The sequence below is a fragment of the Macaca fascicularis genome, chromosome 1 (genome assembly GCF_037993035.2).
Source record: "Macaca fascicularis isolate 582-1 chromosome 1, T2T-MFA8v1.1".
Classification (NCBI taxonomy): Eukaryota; Metazoa; Chordata; class Mammalia; order Primates; family Cercopithecidae; genus Macaca; species Macaca fascicularis.
In genome coordinates this window covers 106,069,340-106,083,294 of record NC_088375.1, presented here as the reverse complement: position 1 = coordinate 106,083,294, position 13,955 = coordinate 106,069,340, and the positions used below count along the sequence as shown (strand labels likewise).

At 54.6% G+C, this 13,955-nt stretch overlaps 1 protein-coding gene across 3 annotated transcripts; it reads left to right on the top strand.

The window, feature by feature from the left end:
* The first annotated feature begins 606 nt into the window (after nucleotides 1–606).
* Nucleotides 607–6,343, top strand: EFNA4 (ephrin A4). Of its 3 annotated transcripts, none has more exons than XM_015456491.3 (4): nucleotides 607–801; nucleotides 3,582–3,868; nucleotides 4,217–4,285; nucleotides 5,644–6,343. In XM_015456491.3, the coding sequence occupies exons 1-4, from the start codon at nucleotides 689–691 to the stop codon at nucleotides 5,778–5,780; spliced, it is 606 nt and encodes a 201-aa protein (XP_015311977.2). In that variant the 5' UTR covers nucleotides 607–688; the 3' UTR covers nucleotides 5,781–6,343. The 3 variants fall into 3 exon arrangements, with proteins under 3 accessions (XP_015311977.2, XP_073850514.1, XP_073850512.1); XM_073994413.1 differs by lacking the exon at nucleotides 607–801 and adding an exon at nucleotides 1,326–1,424; XM_073994411.1 differs by lacking the exon at nucleotides 607–801 and adding an exon at nucleotides 1,677–1,792.
* Nucleotides 6,344–13,955: the final 7,612 nt, after the last annotated feature.

The following is a 13,955-nucleotide window of genomic DNA, read 5'->3' as shown; positions in this document are numbered from 1 at the left end:
CCTGCCTCCTCCCCCTCCGCCGCCGCCGCCACCTGAGGGATCCGGAACAAAGGTGCTTTGTACAGGCTACAACCACCTCATTACTTCGTATTCGGGACTGGGGCCGCGTGGGCCCCCAGCCTGGATCGAAGGTGTGGAGCGGCAAGGGACAGACGCCAATCCCAAAGTGAGCATCTAGCGCGCCACCTAAGGCTTTTTAGGGAAGGTGGTCCCAGAAGCTGTGTTGTCCCTTCCGCTTGCACTATCCCTAGATTTGCAAAGAAAATGGGGCAGTGTATGAAGGTGGTTGGATAGGCTAAGGTTATGTACCCTTATTTAAAATCTTCCAAACTTCTAATAAGGCAGTCTACCCAGGACTAAAGCAGACACGAAAGGGATAACCTCCCTAAAAATATTGCTGTTGGAATACGTCTTTCCTCCCCGTCCCCTCGCAGTGAGGTGCAGCCTCAGCGGAAGCTTTGGCGAACCCGGCGTGCGCTGCGGTGCACAGAGGGTTAACTGGAGTTGGCGCTGGATGGAGAGGAGGAGACGCGCTCCCATTGGCGGAAAGTTATCCAGGGCGGGGTCTGTGAATCTCCGCACCCCACCCCCCTTTCCACAACCCCCCTCTTTACTTTGTACCTTTCTCGCCTCGACTGTGAAGCGGGCCGGGACCTGCCAGGCCAGACCAAACCGGACCTCGGGGGCAATGCGGCTGCTGCCCCTGCTGCGGACTGTCCTCTGGGCCACGTTCCTCGGCTCCCCTCTGCGCGGGGGCTCCAGTGTCCGCCACGTCGTCTACTGGAACTCCAGTAACCCCAGGTAGCCGGGCCGAACCGGGCGAGCGCCTAGCCAAGTCTGCGCGCTCCCGGGCTTTGCGCGCGCCCGCCACCCGCTCTGGGCGCGGCGCCGCCTGAAGCTGGCCGCGCGTCGGGGCTCCTTTGTTTGAGCCGGCGGGGAAGGGGGGAAGGGGGAGGGGCGAGGCGCGCCCTGGGTCGCCCCACAGCCCGCATGTGTTGGGGGGCAGGCAGAAGACCCCAGCCCCGAGGGTTGTCTAGGGGGTCTTGGAGCATGGACCTGGGGGGGCCTTTGCCCGCACTCCGGGCTCCGCCCCCCTCGCTGCTCTCCTGGCATCCCCAGCCTCCCGCCGGCCGGAGCTGGGGCTGGCGAACTTGAGATCAAGGGAGGGGGCTTTACTCTTGTGAAAGAGCGTGGGTTACTCTCCTGCCCGCTGGGTCTCACCTCTGGCTCTTGCTCTGTTTCCTGATCTCATTTACTATCTCTGCTTTCATCTCTGTCTTTATTGGTCCTTCTGTTTCTTTCCAGTGTCAGCCCTGCCCTTCTAGCTGAATCACCTCTGGGCAAGTCTCGTGACCCTCCTAACCTCATTTATCTCACCTGTATAATGGGCTAATAATACCTAGTACCCTGGGAAGTCCGGCGGGGTAAGTGAGGTCATGTATGTGAAAGAAGCTCAGGCTGTACAGATATAAACTATTATTTCTTTCTCTCTCCTGAGCTGCCTGCCTTTGAACCTCAGTATATTTTACTGTTTCCAACCCTTTCCCCAAGTCTCCATGTCTCTTCTGTTTCCCAGCTGTTTTTCTTTCTGATTTTCTACTTGAGACAATCTATGACTCTATTCATTTCTTCACTTACTAACACTTATTTATTAAACACATACTATATGTGCCCAGCCCTGTGATAGGTTGCAGGGGATTAACTATATAGATGAGAAGATCAAGACCCTGCCCTCTGGGATTCCACAGACTCTGGAGAACAGGCGCAGGCAGCAGAGCCTGCGTAAAGACAGGTCATTACAATACCAAGTGATAAGAGCTTTTGTTGTCCTTGGACTCTGAATTCCTCTATCTCTGTCACAGACCAATGCTTCTGAATCGCTTGGAGGACCTGTTAAAAATTCAGGTTTCTCACTCCCCAATCTTACGGTTTCTGGTTCATTCATTCAATCCACAAATATTTATTGAACACTATCTTGTGCTGGGCACTTTTCCAGGCACGGGGAATGCAGTAGAACAAAACTTACCAAGGCCCTGTCCTTGCTCAGCTTGCGTTCTAGTAAGTCTGGACTGGCTAAGCCCAGGAATCTTCATTTCAAATCAGAACTGATACAGGTGGGCCTTGGACCACCCATTGGAGGCTTTTCCTATGTCACGCTTCGCTGTGTTTGTGGTATGGGGGGTGGTTCATGCAGCATTCGGTACTGTGGGGAGCAGCCTGTTCCAGCCCTTCCCACCTGTGCTGGCTTCCCCAGGCAGCTCCCAAGAGGTGGGGAAGGGAGTGCTGAGAAGACGGAAGACTGGGTAGTATGTGGACTCCCCCCATGCCTGGCACTTGCTCTTCCTGGCCAAAAAAGGGAGGCACCTAGCACCCACTCCCTCATTCTTTTTTTTTTTTTTTTTTTTTTTGTTAATTTTTAGAATTTAGAGACAGGGTCTTGCTCTGTCACCCAGGCTGCAGAGCGGTAACAGCTTGCTACAGGAACTCATGGACTCAAAGGATCCTCCCGCCTCAGCCTCCCAAGCAGCTGGGACTACAGGATTGCACCACCACACGTGGCCTTTATTTATTTATTTATTTATGGTAGAGACAGTCTCACCATGTTGCCCAGGCTGGTCTTGAACTCCTGGCCTCAAGCAGCCCTCCCACCTCGGCCTCCCAAAGTACTGGGATTCAGATACTAGCCGCCACACCTGGCCTCCCTCATTCTTTTTTTACCATGACATTCTTTTCACCCTTGGGTTGAAGTCTAAAGGACAGTGTTCCTCACTTTATATCTGTGTTTGAGGAGACCTTTCCCAACCCCTGTCTCCTCCTCTGTATCTGCAGCTGCACTGTGTGCAACTGTACTTCCTGCCTCTGCCCAGCTTCTTCACAGCATCCATCCACCTGACATTGATCAAGCCTGGTGCTGTACCACGTTGGGTGTTGGGCACTGGGGCTAGAGAGGTGTGTGGCACCTCCACCCTGAAAGATAGGGTGTGGTGACCCTCCTTCTGGCATCTAAGCTGTGTGGTTATGGGCACTGCAGGTCTTAGCCTCTCGGAACCTGTGAATCAATCATCTCATCCATTTCTTGCACTCTTTTTGTCTCTCAAGAGTTGCCAGTCTGGGCCGGGCGCGGTGGCTCAAGCCTGTAATCCCAGCACTTTGGGAGGCCGAGACGGGTGGATCACGAGGTCAGGAGATCGAGACCATCCTGGCTAACACAATGAAACCCCGTCTCTACTAAAAAATACAAAAAAACTAGCCGGGCGAGGTGGCGGGCGCCTGTAGTCCCAGCTACTCCGGAGGCTGAGGCAGGAGAATGGCGTGAACCCAGGAGGCGGAGCTTGCAGTGAGCTGAGATCCGGCCACTGCACTCCAGCCTGGGCGACAGAGCGAGACTCTGTCTCAAAAAAAAAAAAAAAAAAAAAAAAAAAGAGTTGTCAGTCTGGGGACCTTGGGTCTTCCTGAGCTTCTCCGTCGCCCATGGGTGGAGGAGAGGCTGGCAGGGGCCTCTGAGAAGGGGTGTCTCTGGCCTCCATGGCCATGGTGTGGTGCCCTCCCCTCCTCAGCCCACCCCTGTCTTATGCCTGCAGGCTGCTTCGAGGAGACGCCGTGGTGGAGCTGGGCCTCAACGATTACCTAGACATTGTCTGCCCCCACTATGAAGGCCCAGGGCCCCCTGAGGGCCCCGAGACGTTTGCTTTATACATGGTGGACTGGCCAGGCTATGAGTCCTGCCAGGCAGAGGGCCCCCGGGCCTTCAAGCGCTGGGTGTGCTCCCTGCCCTTCGGCCACGTCCAATTCTCAGAGAAGATTCAGCGCTTCACACCCTTCTCCCTCGGTTTTGAGTTCTTACCTGGAGAGACTTACTACTACATCTGTGAGTGGCCAAGGGCACACTGGATACTTCTTGGGAAGGGTAGGGAGGGGGAAGGAGAGACCTGGGAAGAGGAGGAGCTGGGTCTCTAATGTACACTGGGTTGGGGCCTGGGCTGAACTCAGGACTGGGGAGGGAAATGTCTAGTAAGGCAAAAGTAGGAGGAGCTAGGAAAGGGGGCCAGGGAGATGAGAGGCCTGGATGGGGCCTGATACATGGGTGTGGCCCCAAAGTAAGGAAACGCTTTCCCGGGACCTGGAGAGAAGAAAAGCTGGGAAGGTCTGAAAGAGTTTGAGGCATACAAAGGGGTGACTCCCTGTGCTAACTTCTTCCCAATTTCCCACTACCCAGCGGTGCCCACCCCAGAGAGTTCTGGCCAGTGCTTGAGGCTCCAGGTGTCTGTCTGCTGCAAGGAGAGGAGTAAGTGGGTTGGGGGCATGGACCCTGCTGGCTAATGTGGGGCCTTGGGAAGGAGGGAAGGAGTGAGAAGAATCTAGGAGCATCAGACTCCAGGGGTCCTGGTGAAGCTTCAAGCTGTGGTCTCTTCTCCCCATTTAGCCTTGTGGGAGCTTCTACTGCACCATCCTCTCCCCACTTCTGTTTTGTTTTGTTTTGAGACGGAGTCTCTCTCTGTTGCCCAGGCTGGAGTGCAGTGGCACGATCTTGGCTTACTGCAAGCTCTGCCTCCCGGGTTCATGCCATTCTCCTGCCTCACCCTCCTGAGTAGCTGGGACTACAGGCACCCGCCACCATGCATGGCTAATTTTTTGTATTTTTAGTAGAGACGGGGTTTCACTGTGTTAGCCAGGATGGTCTCAATCTCCTGACCGCATGATCTGCCCACCTCGGCCTCCCAAAGTGCTGGGATTACAGGCGTGAGCCACCGCCCCCAGCTCTCTTTTTTAAGAGACAGGGTCTTGCTGTGTTGCCCAGGCTGGAATGCAGTGGCACAATCATACTTCACCACAGCCTCAAACTCCTGGGTTCAAACGATTCTCCTGCCTCAGCTTCCTGAGTAGCTGGGATTACAGGCACCCGCCGCCACAACTCACAGCTGGCTAAATTATTTTTTATTTTTTGTAGAGATAGGAGCTCACTGTGTTGCCCAGGCTGGTCTTGAACTCCTGACCTCAAGAGACGTCCTGCCTCCCAAAGCACTGGGATTACAGGCGTGAGCCACCATGTCTTGTGTGGCCTCACTGCACACTTTTTTTTTTTTTTTTGAGACAGAGTCTCGCTCTGGCTCTGTCGCCCATGGCTGGAGTACAGTGGTGCGATCTCAGCTTACTCCAACCTCACCCTCCGGGTGCAAGCAATTCTCCTGCCTCAGTCCACCGAGTAGCTAGGACTACAGGCGTGCGCCACCCAGCTATTTTTTTTTTTTTTTAGTAGAGGCAGAGTTTCACTATGTTGGCCAGGCTGGTCTCAAACTCCTGGCCTCAAGTGATCCGCTCGCCTCAGCCTTCCAAAGTGCTGGGATTACAGGCATGAGCCATCACACCCGACCTACTGTACACTTTTTTAAGCTGGGCCAAGAGAATGGGGTGTCCAGGGTCAAGGCCCTTCAAGGCCTTAGCTGAGTTGGTTGTCTCTATTGGCAATTTTGAGGAGGCTTGGAAGTTGGGGCTTAGAAAGGATGAGGTCGTAGATCATGGGAAGGGATTGGCTGGTTTGGGAGACCCTGGAGGATGGTAAAGGAGGGAACTGCTAATGGGAAGGGGAGGAAGGAGGCTGGTAAAGTGGGAGGACTGATCAGTGCTACCCCCTCCCCCTCACAGAGTCTGAGTCAGCCCATCCTGTTGGGAGCCCTGGAGAGAGTGGCACATCAGGGTGGCGAAGGGGGGACACTCCCAGCCCCCTCTGTCTCTTGCTATTACTGCTGCTGCTGATTCTTCGTCTTCTGCGAATTCTGTGAACCAAGCAGACCTTGCCTCTCACCCCAAGGAGCCAGAGCCCTCCCAAGATCCCCTGAAGGAGGGGGATCCTTGCTGCCTGCACTGGGGGTACCCATTCAGACCGACAAGATGGAGCATTGATGGGGGAGATCAGAGGGTCTGAGGTGACCCTTGCAGGTGCCTGTCCCCTCATCACAGGCTAAAGAAGAGCAGCAGACAGCCCTGGACACTCTGAAGCAGAGGCAAGACAAACATAGGTGCTTTGCAGGCTGCTCTGAGGGTCTCAGCCCATCCCCCAGGAAGACTGGGATTTGGTACGATCAAATCCTCAAGCCAGCTGGGGGCCAAGGCTGAAGACCTGGGGACAGGTGGATTGCTGGACCAGGGCAAAGAAGAAGCCCTGCCATCTGTGCCCTGTGGGCCTCTTCCCTGGGGCAGCACCTTGCCCTCCCCATGGGGTCACTCACTTGTCTTCTGTGAAGACGGACTCTTCATGAGGTTGAATTTCATGCCAGTTTGTATTTTTATAAGTATCTAGACCAAACCTTCAATAAACCACCCATCTTTTTGTTGCTCTCCCCAACCTACTGCCCTCAGGCCCCTTCCCTGATAGCAGGACTCCCTGTGGCCTGTACTCTTCAGCTTAGCTTGGCCTGACCTCCATGCCAGCTGTGCTCAGGCCATCCATGCCAGGCCTCAGTGGGCACCCCTCTGGGCAATGTGGGTGGGTGCCAGCAGCAGCTGTGGAGCTTGGCACCCTCTCTCACCTCCCCAACCGGCTTCCTGTGCTGAGGAGGGGCAGATGCTCCTGACAGCCCATCCGCTTGGGGCCCTGCCCAAGTCCTGGTAGCACCAAGCCGGGTGCCCAGCAAAAGCAAGAGGTAGTATTAATAGAAAGACAGCATCTGGGTTTCAGAATGCCTGGGTCCCTGAGAGTTGGTCATCCCTCCCCCTCCCCAAGGGCACTCTGGGCGGTGCCTGGCCTAGAACTGGGAAGGTGGGGTCAGATCAAAGCCTCCTTCCCCAGCGGCCTCTTTGTTCCTAGCTTTTATAAGGAGGAGGAGGTGGGGCTGAGGAGGGAGGGCCCCCTCTGCTCTCAACCCACACTATCTCTTCCACCTCTGGTAGGCGAGGCTATGATCCCCACAAGGCGAAGTGGGGCCCTCTTTCTGAATGGTGTCCTGGATGGTGCCTGGGTAAGGGACGCCCCTTCCCCTGCAGCTGTACTTTACCCGCCCCGGTGCCCCGCAGCCTCCACTGGCACGGTGCCAGCCCGCCTGGCACCGAGCCAGCGATCGATAGGTGGATGTTGTGCTGATTAGCTCGGCCCGGCTGCGGCAGCGAGAGGCAGTGTGTGAACACGGTTAGGGGGGCGGGGGAGAGACGGCGGTGGCGGGAGGGAGGGCGCTAGGGGTCCAGAGACCGACACAGAGGTGCTAGGGTTTGCGAACCCCTCCCCCACCCCTTTGCACACCTAGGTCAGATCCCGGTCTCTCTCGGAGCGGGCGGGGGCCCTCTCCCCCACCACCATGCACCGGTTTCGGCTGCCATCGTTCATGTTAATTCTGTTGCTCCGGCTGAGGCCTTGGGTGGAGGGCAACACTGCGGGCAGAGCAGACTCCAGTCAGTCCCTTCCCCCATTCGAGGCCACCTTTCAGAAAACGCCTCTTGTAGGTAGGTGCATGTATCAGGGCCTTCACCCCAAACCTTGATCTTTAGCGGGGACGAGGGTCTGGGGCTCGAAGGAGAGGGTGTAGTCGGCTGAAGGAGAAGCTATGGGCTAGGTCTTCAGGTCCTGGGTTCAAGTTCCATCTTTACAGTCATCCAGGAGGGTGTCTATACGTTGCTATGGAAACCGGCTTACTGCTACCTCCGCCCCTCCCAAGTGAAGCCATAGGCTGAGTAGACTAGGAGCGACTGGCTAGCAGCCCTTGCCCTGGATTGAGAACTGTGGGGGTCTCACCCGGCTCCCAGCGGCCCCAGACCACCCCTCTTTTCGCGGAACCAGGCGGGCGCGCTCGCTCCCGCGGCTGGGGCTGGCGCGCGGATGCGCGGCTGATAAGAACGCATGTGCGAAAGAGACGCGGAGCCCAGTCAGCTTTACCCGCACTCAGACGCACGCCCTAAATGTCGGGCGCTCCCACTTGACGCGGACACACGCTCCTGCCGGCCGCCAAGCCCCTTGCAGGTGCAAGGGCGGATGCCTCAGCTACCGCGGGAGCCTGGCTGGGGAGGTGGTGGGGGCTGGGGGAGTCATAAGCTTAGGCCCGCCCAACCACAGGCGCTCAGGCCAAGCCGGCCTTCCCTACACACACTTTGCTCATAGCATGCGCGGGCGGCTGATTCAGTCCCGGGGCGCGTCCCCATGGAAAGCCAGGGCCGAGTCCACTCATGGGGCCGAGACGGGCTGCAGGCGCTGGGAGGTCTTCCCCACGAGAAGCCCTCGAGGCGTGTTCCAGGGCGCGGTTCCAGGAGGCTGGGCAGGCCTGAAAGTTTTGGGGCGTAACCGATCTCCCCTAAACTCAGTAGCGCTAGGCGGCTCAGGGTGGGGCCCTCAATTTGCTGGGCCTGCCCTAGTCTCTCCCAAATAGATGCGAAAACTCCACTCATCTTTACCTCGCCCTATCTCCCTGTTTGAGAGCCTGAGAGTCTCTGCGACCGGGAATCCTGCTCCACACTTTCTGGGGTTGCAAATCTCCCTTTTCTTCTCCAGATTCAACCCTGAAGTTTTGTTCTTTTTCTGTCACCTCCCCCCTTTTTCTTCTTCCCTTTTATTAGTTCCTTCTTTCCTTTATTTTTCATTCATTCAGCACATTGTGAGCTTCCGGCGCGCCTTTCAGTAGGCCAGACGCTAGCTGGGGTCGTCGGGGATCCCCAGCGGTGACGCAATTGAAAAGGGTGCACTCTGGTTTCCAAATAGCCAATAGAATCCCGGGGCCTGGGCCATGAGGTCATCAGCGGTGATGCCCATTGGTTCAGGTCTGGAAGTGGGGGAGGGGTCCCCATAGCAACCGACGGTGCGTCCGAGTGCAACCTGGAGAGTAATGTTTGCCTGAGCTGCTGTGGCAGCTTGGGATGGGGTGGGGAAGCTGGGGTGGAGCTCAGCTTCCCAGGTCCTGCAGCCCTAGCCCAAGCAAGCTCATCTCTCTTGAGATCCTTTTTCTCTCTCAAAGTAATGGTCAGCACCACTTAACGCAGAAAGATTAGGAAGAGATTGGTTATTGGCGACAGCATTGGGGTACTGGGTGCAGAGCTGCTGCCACCAGGAATGTCAGTACTGAGATCCTGTGTTCATCTGCATATCGTCTGCATCTCATTTGCATTCTCTTCATTTAAGGTCAAATTGGGCAGACATTTCCACATCCCCAGCCCTGTCGCCTGTTTCTGGAATCTATCCCTGAGTGGCTCTGTAATCTGTCCCTCAGTTCTCCACCTTCATACCACACCTCTCCTCGCGTTCTCCAGTGTCTGTTGGGGACGGATGGGGCAAAGCCAGCTACAGAAGAAAGGATAAGGAGTTTGTTCTCCCTCTGGATGTTTGGTGACAGATGGAGAGTGCTGGTCTATACTGCTTGGAGACTAAATTGGCAAAGCCAGTGGTCGGGGGAGGTGCCCCGGCTGCGTGGAGGGTCTCCAGGGCCAAATCACCCACATGCCTGGTGGGGTGCTGGAACTAGGGATGCCTGGTTCCAGCAAGGGGCAGGCCCGCCCACCTGTCTGGTGCCAAGGCAGCTTCCTTCCTCCAATTAAACACTAATGAGGTGTCATTAACCCTTACCTTGCCTGCCAACCCTCTGGTCAAACGCAAATTCGTGGTCTCACACTGAGGGAAGGGGAGGAAAGGAGGGCTTCTGGAGAGCTGAGTGGTGGTGAGGGGACCAAGAGAAAAGAAGGCAGGGTCAGAGGCCTGAGTAGCATGCATGGTTATCCTCTGCAGGCTTCTGAAGGATCCTAGAAATGGATGTCCCACTGTCAGAAGGCATTTATTCTTTTGTTCCTTGATTCAACAATTATTAAGCACCTCACCTACTCCTACTAAGTAAATACTAGGCTGCATACTAGATGCTGGGGATACACACTTGCATAAGACAATCGCTTCCCTTAAGGGATCTTCAGATTACCCAAGGAGACAGACTCACCAATGAGTAATTATAATGCAAAGTGAAAATGCTAATATAGAGCTATATACAAAGTGTTATGGGAACACGGGGAAAACGGGTCGTCAGAGAAGGCTTTGATTTTGAAGGACAAAGTTTATGGCAGAGAGGGGATGTGTAGAATAATGTCTGTGAGTTTGACACAATGTGGGTCTATGTTTGGATGTGTTTTCAGGACTGCTGGTGTCTGCCTTCCCAGAGCGGCATGTTTTGCATCCGTATGTATGTGTGTGAGTGTGTATGTGTGTTGTGTCTGGAATCCCTTCTCCTGAAACACATTGTGGTTTTATTACAGATCAATGTTTGCTGTGAAGCTCTTCAGCAGATTGGCCTGAACCTGCCCAGCCCAGGGGAGGGGAAGTGGAGACTGATGTTGGCTCCTCAGGAAAGGGTGGGCAGGCACCATCTTCACACTGGGGGCCCAGACCCCTGGCTCCCCACGTGGCAGCAGGCTGACCAAGGAAGGCAAAGGGTTGGGTCCCAGGCTTCGTAGGGTGTGCCCAGGCTGTAGTCCTCTCTGTCCCTAACTCCTCAGAGGAGACACGGGGGTTACCGCTACCACTACCCAGCAATATCTCAGGCCCCCTCCCCCAACCTGTTCTTCTTCTGTCTGTGGAGGAGCAGGCCAGCTCAGACCTGTTTGCTGGCTCTCCCACAGGGAGCAGATCCTTTCCAGGGGACACAGAGGGCTGGGGAATGCTGGGGCCTACTGGGTGGCCGCCAGATAGTCCACCCTGGCCCTCCAAGGCTCTCTCCATCCTGGATTCTCCCCACCCACTCTGGGGTGCCACTCTTCCGGTTTTTGCCCAGACACAACCATTTTTACCAAGGAAGGCTTCAACCACTAGGCACAGGGTGGGGGGCAGAGCTCTGGCAGGGAAGACTTGTTGGGGGTAGCGGTTGTGATGCTACTCAGAGCCCTCTGCTCCAATCTCTCTGCCTCCTTGCGACCACTGTCTTCCTTTCTTTCTTTTTTAAGAGACAGGGTTTCACTCTGTTGCTCGGGCTGAAGGGCAATGGTATGATCATTGCTCACGGCACCCTCAAACTTCTGGACTCAAGTCATCCTCCTGCGTCAGCCTCCCAAAGTGCTAGGATTGATTACACGTGTGAGCCACTGCAAGTGTGAGCCACTGCATGGGCATTGCAGCCACTTTCTTTTCTTTTCTTTTTTTTTTTTTTTTTTTTTTGAGACGGAGTCTCACGCTGTTGCCCAGGCTGGAGTGCAGTGGCGCGATCTCGGCTCACTGCAAGCTCCGCCTCCCGGGTTCCTGCCATTCTCCTGCCTCAGCCTCCTGAGTAGCTGGGACTACAGGCGCCCGCCACCGCGCCCGGCTAATTTTTTGTATTTTTAGTAGAGACAGGGTTTCACTGTGGTCTCGATCTCCTGACCTTGTGATCCGCCCGCCTCGGCCTCCCAAAGTGCTGGGATTACAGGCTTGAGCCACCGCGCCCGGCCTTTTCTTTTCTTTTCTTTTTTTTTTTTTTTTTTTGAGACAGAGTCTCGCTGTGTTGCTCAGGCTGGAGTGCAGTGGCGCGATCTCGGCTCACTGCAAGCTCTGCCTCCCTGGTTCACGCCATTCTCTTGCCTCAGCCTCTCGAGTAGCTGGGACTACAGGCACGTGCCACCAAGCCCAGCTAATTTTTTGTATTTTTAGTAGAGACAGGGTTTCACCTTGTTAGCCAGGATGGTCTTGATCTCCTGACCTCGTGATCCACCCCCCTCGGCCTCCCAAAGTGTTGGGATTACAAGCGTGAGCCACTGCGCCCAGCCATTGCAGTCACTTTCTAGAAAGCTAAACTTTGGTGAAAGTCTGGATCTAGGAAGACTTTTAAGGCTTAAGGAACGTCTCTGGGGTCTGAGGAGAAGGTCAAGGACCCCTTCTTCCACACTGTCAAGAATAGAGACTTCCTTTTTTGACTGTAACCTCCTCATCTCATTCCATCTAATCTTTTCCTCCCCCTTGCATACTTTCCAAGCCCTAGGTCACATCTCTCACTATGATAGCTATTAGAAAGCTTGGAAATGAGGGAGAACAAATGGAAAAGAGTCTGGGCTGGTCTAGGTGGGCAGGCCTCAGTAGATAACCTCTTAATTATAAGAAACCCTCCATTAATCCAGTGCCTCTGGGATCCTAAACACTGTGCTAAGTGCTTCCCAGGCATTATAGATCTTAATCCTCATAACGACCAGCTCCCTGAGGTGGGGCATTATTATCCCCATTTTACAGATGAGGAAGCTGTCTCAGAGAAGTTAAGTGACTAGCATAGTTAGCAAGTGGTAGAACTGGAATTCGAATCCAAGCCCAGGCTGTTCATTGCTCAGCCAGTACTGCCTCCCTCTCAGCTTCTCTCGAAATAGCATTCAGAGGACACACACACAACTCTAGTGTAACACCCCAGAGCTGCCTCCCCACTCCAGGCTTCATGGCTTGCTGGACTCATTAGAGGGCTCAGGGAATGACCAGAATCAGAGGTGATTATACCCCAATGCCACCCACCAAGCCCTGCATCCTAATTTTCTGTGAACTGGACCACATACCAGTGCCCATGTTCCCTGCTGTCAGGCATGTATGCAGTCCCATGTCAACTCATGGATGTTAGAGCATCCTCAGAGCCGTGCCGACACACACACTTGCTGGCACCCAGGTTTCCCAGTTAGGACTGCACCAACAGCCTGCCTGGGCTGGGGTCACACACATGGGCCCTGTGAAACGTGCAGAACCTGTGAATATTTCATGCCTGGAGCTGGCAGCTGCCTCTCTTGCTCACACGTGTGCCTGATCGTCCCTCTCATACGATCCTTGTTTATTTGTTTAATGAATTATTTATCCATGGCCCCCGCTTCCCTCCTGACCTCCCCCTTCCCCAGGCCCTAGCCTCCATGATTTATTGAACACGGCTCAGTTCTGTGGTTGCCACCTACCGTCCCAGAAGCTGCCTTGGGCCACACAGCCTGAGAGCTCCCTCTGTCCCACACCTGCTCAGCTCCCTGCTTCCTTGGCCCCTGAGGGATGGAGGAGAGTGAGGCATCATGTCAGAGTCCTCCCAGGAGCTGAGCTCAGTGCCCTGGGAGAGATCATGGCAGCCAGCAGTGTGCTAGCAAGCCCAAGGGTCACAGCCTGCAGGTAAGTAGGAGGAGGCCTGAAGCCCTGAAGACAGGACCAGCCCCATGGAGGGAGCTCCAATCTCCACAGAGGCCCTCATCCAACAGAGAGGTAGTTCAGGGTCCAGGCCTTAGACACCAGTTTTTCACACTATAGGTTGTGATCCACTGGGGATGGTAAAGTCAAGAAGTCAATTTTATGGGCCTCAACCAGCTTTTTATTTTACTGTTTTTAATTTTAAAACTAGAACAGCCGGGCGCGGTGGCTCAAGCCTGTAATCCCAGCACTTTGGGAGGCCGAGATGGGCAGATCACAAGGTCAGGAGATTGAGACCATCCTGGCTAACACGGTGAAACCCCGTCTCTACTAAAAAAATACAAAAAAACTAGCCGGGCGCGGTGGCGGGTGCCTGTAGTCCCAGCTACTTGGGAGGCTGAGGCAGGAGAATGGCGTGAACCCGGGAGGCGGAGCTTGCAGTGAGCTGAGATCCGGCCACTGCACTCCAGCCTGGGCGACACAGCGAGACTCCGTCTCAAAAACAAAACCAAAAAAACAAAAAAAACAAAAAAAAAACTAGAACAGAGGAAAATATCATAGCGCATCCTCTGTAGTAAGGGTAAGTATTGTTTCATGAAACTTATTATTTCAGTTGAATATGTGTGTGTCTATGAGTGTGTGTGTATGAGAGTATGTGTGTATGACAGAGTGTGTGTGTGTTACTGAACTGCAATGCAAAATATAATCCTACTGTGGTGGATTACAGTCAGGAACAATTTGAGTTACAGTTACATGCAAACGTCTAGACCCCATCAATAGAGGCCTGGGTCCCTCCATGACACATGCCACAGAGAGAGGCCTGGGCCTTTAGATTAGGCCCCGGGCATGTGGACAGTGGCTCAGATCTTAAACACAGGGACTCAGTCCCTAGAGA

Bases quoted from the DNA above. Each gene is read 5' to 3' on its own strand.
- EFNA4 (XM_015456491.3), top strand. From the start codon at position 689: ATGCGGCTGCTGCCCCTGCTGCGGACTGTCCTCTGGGCCACGTTCCTC. The intron at 802-3,581 runs GTAGCCGGGCCG...TTATGCCTGCAG, and splicing joins TGGAACTCCAGTAACCCCAG to GCTGCTTCGAGGAGACGCCG. The intron at 4,286-5,643 runs GTAAGTGGGTTG...TCCCCCTCACAG, and splicing joins TGTCTGCTGCAAGGAGAGGA to AGTCTGAGTCAGCCCATCCT.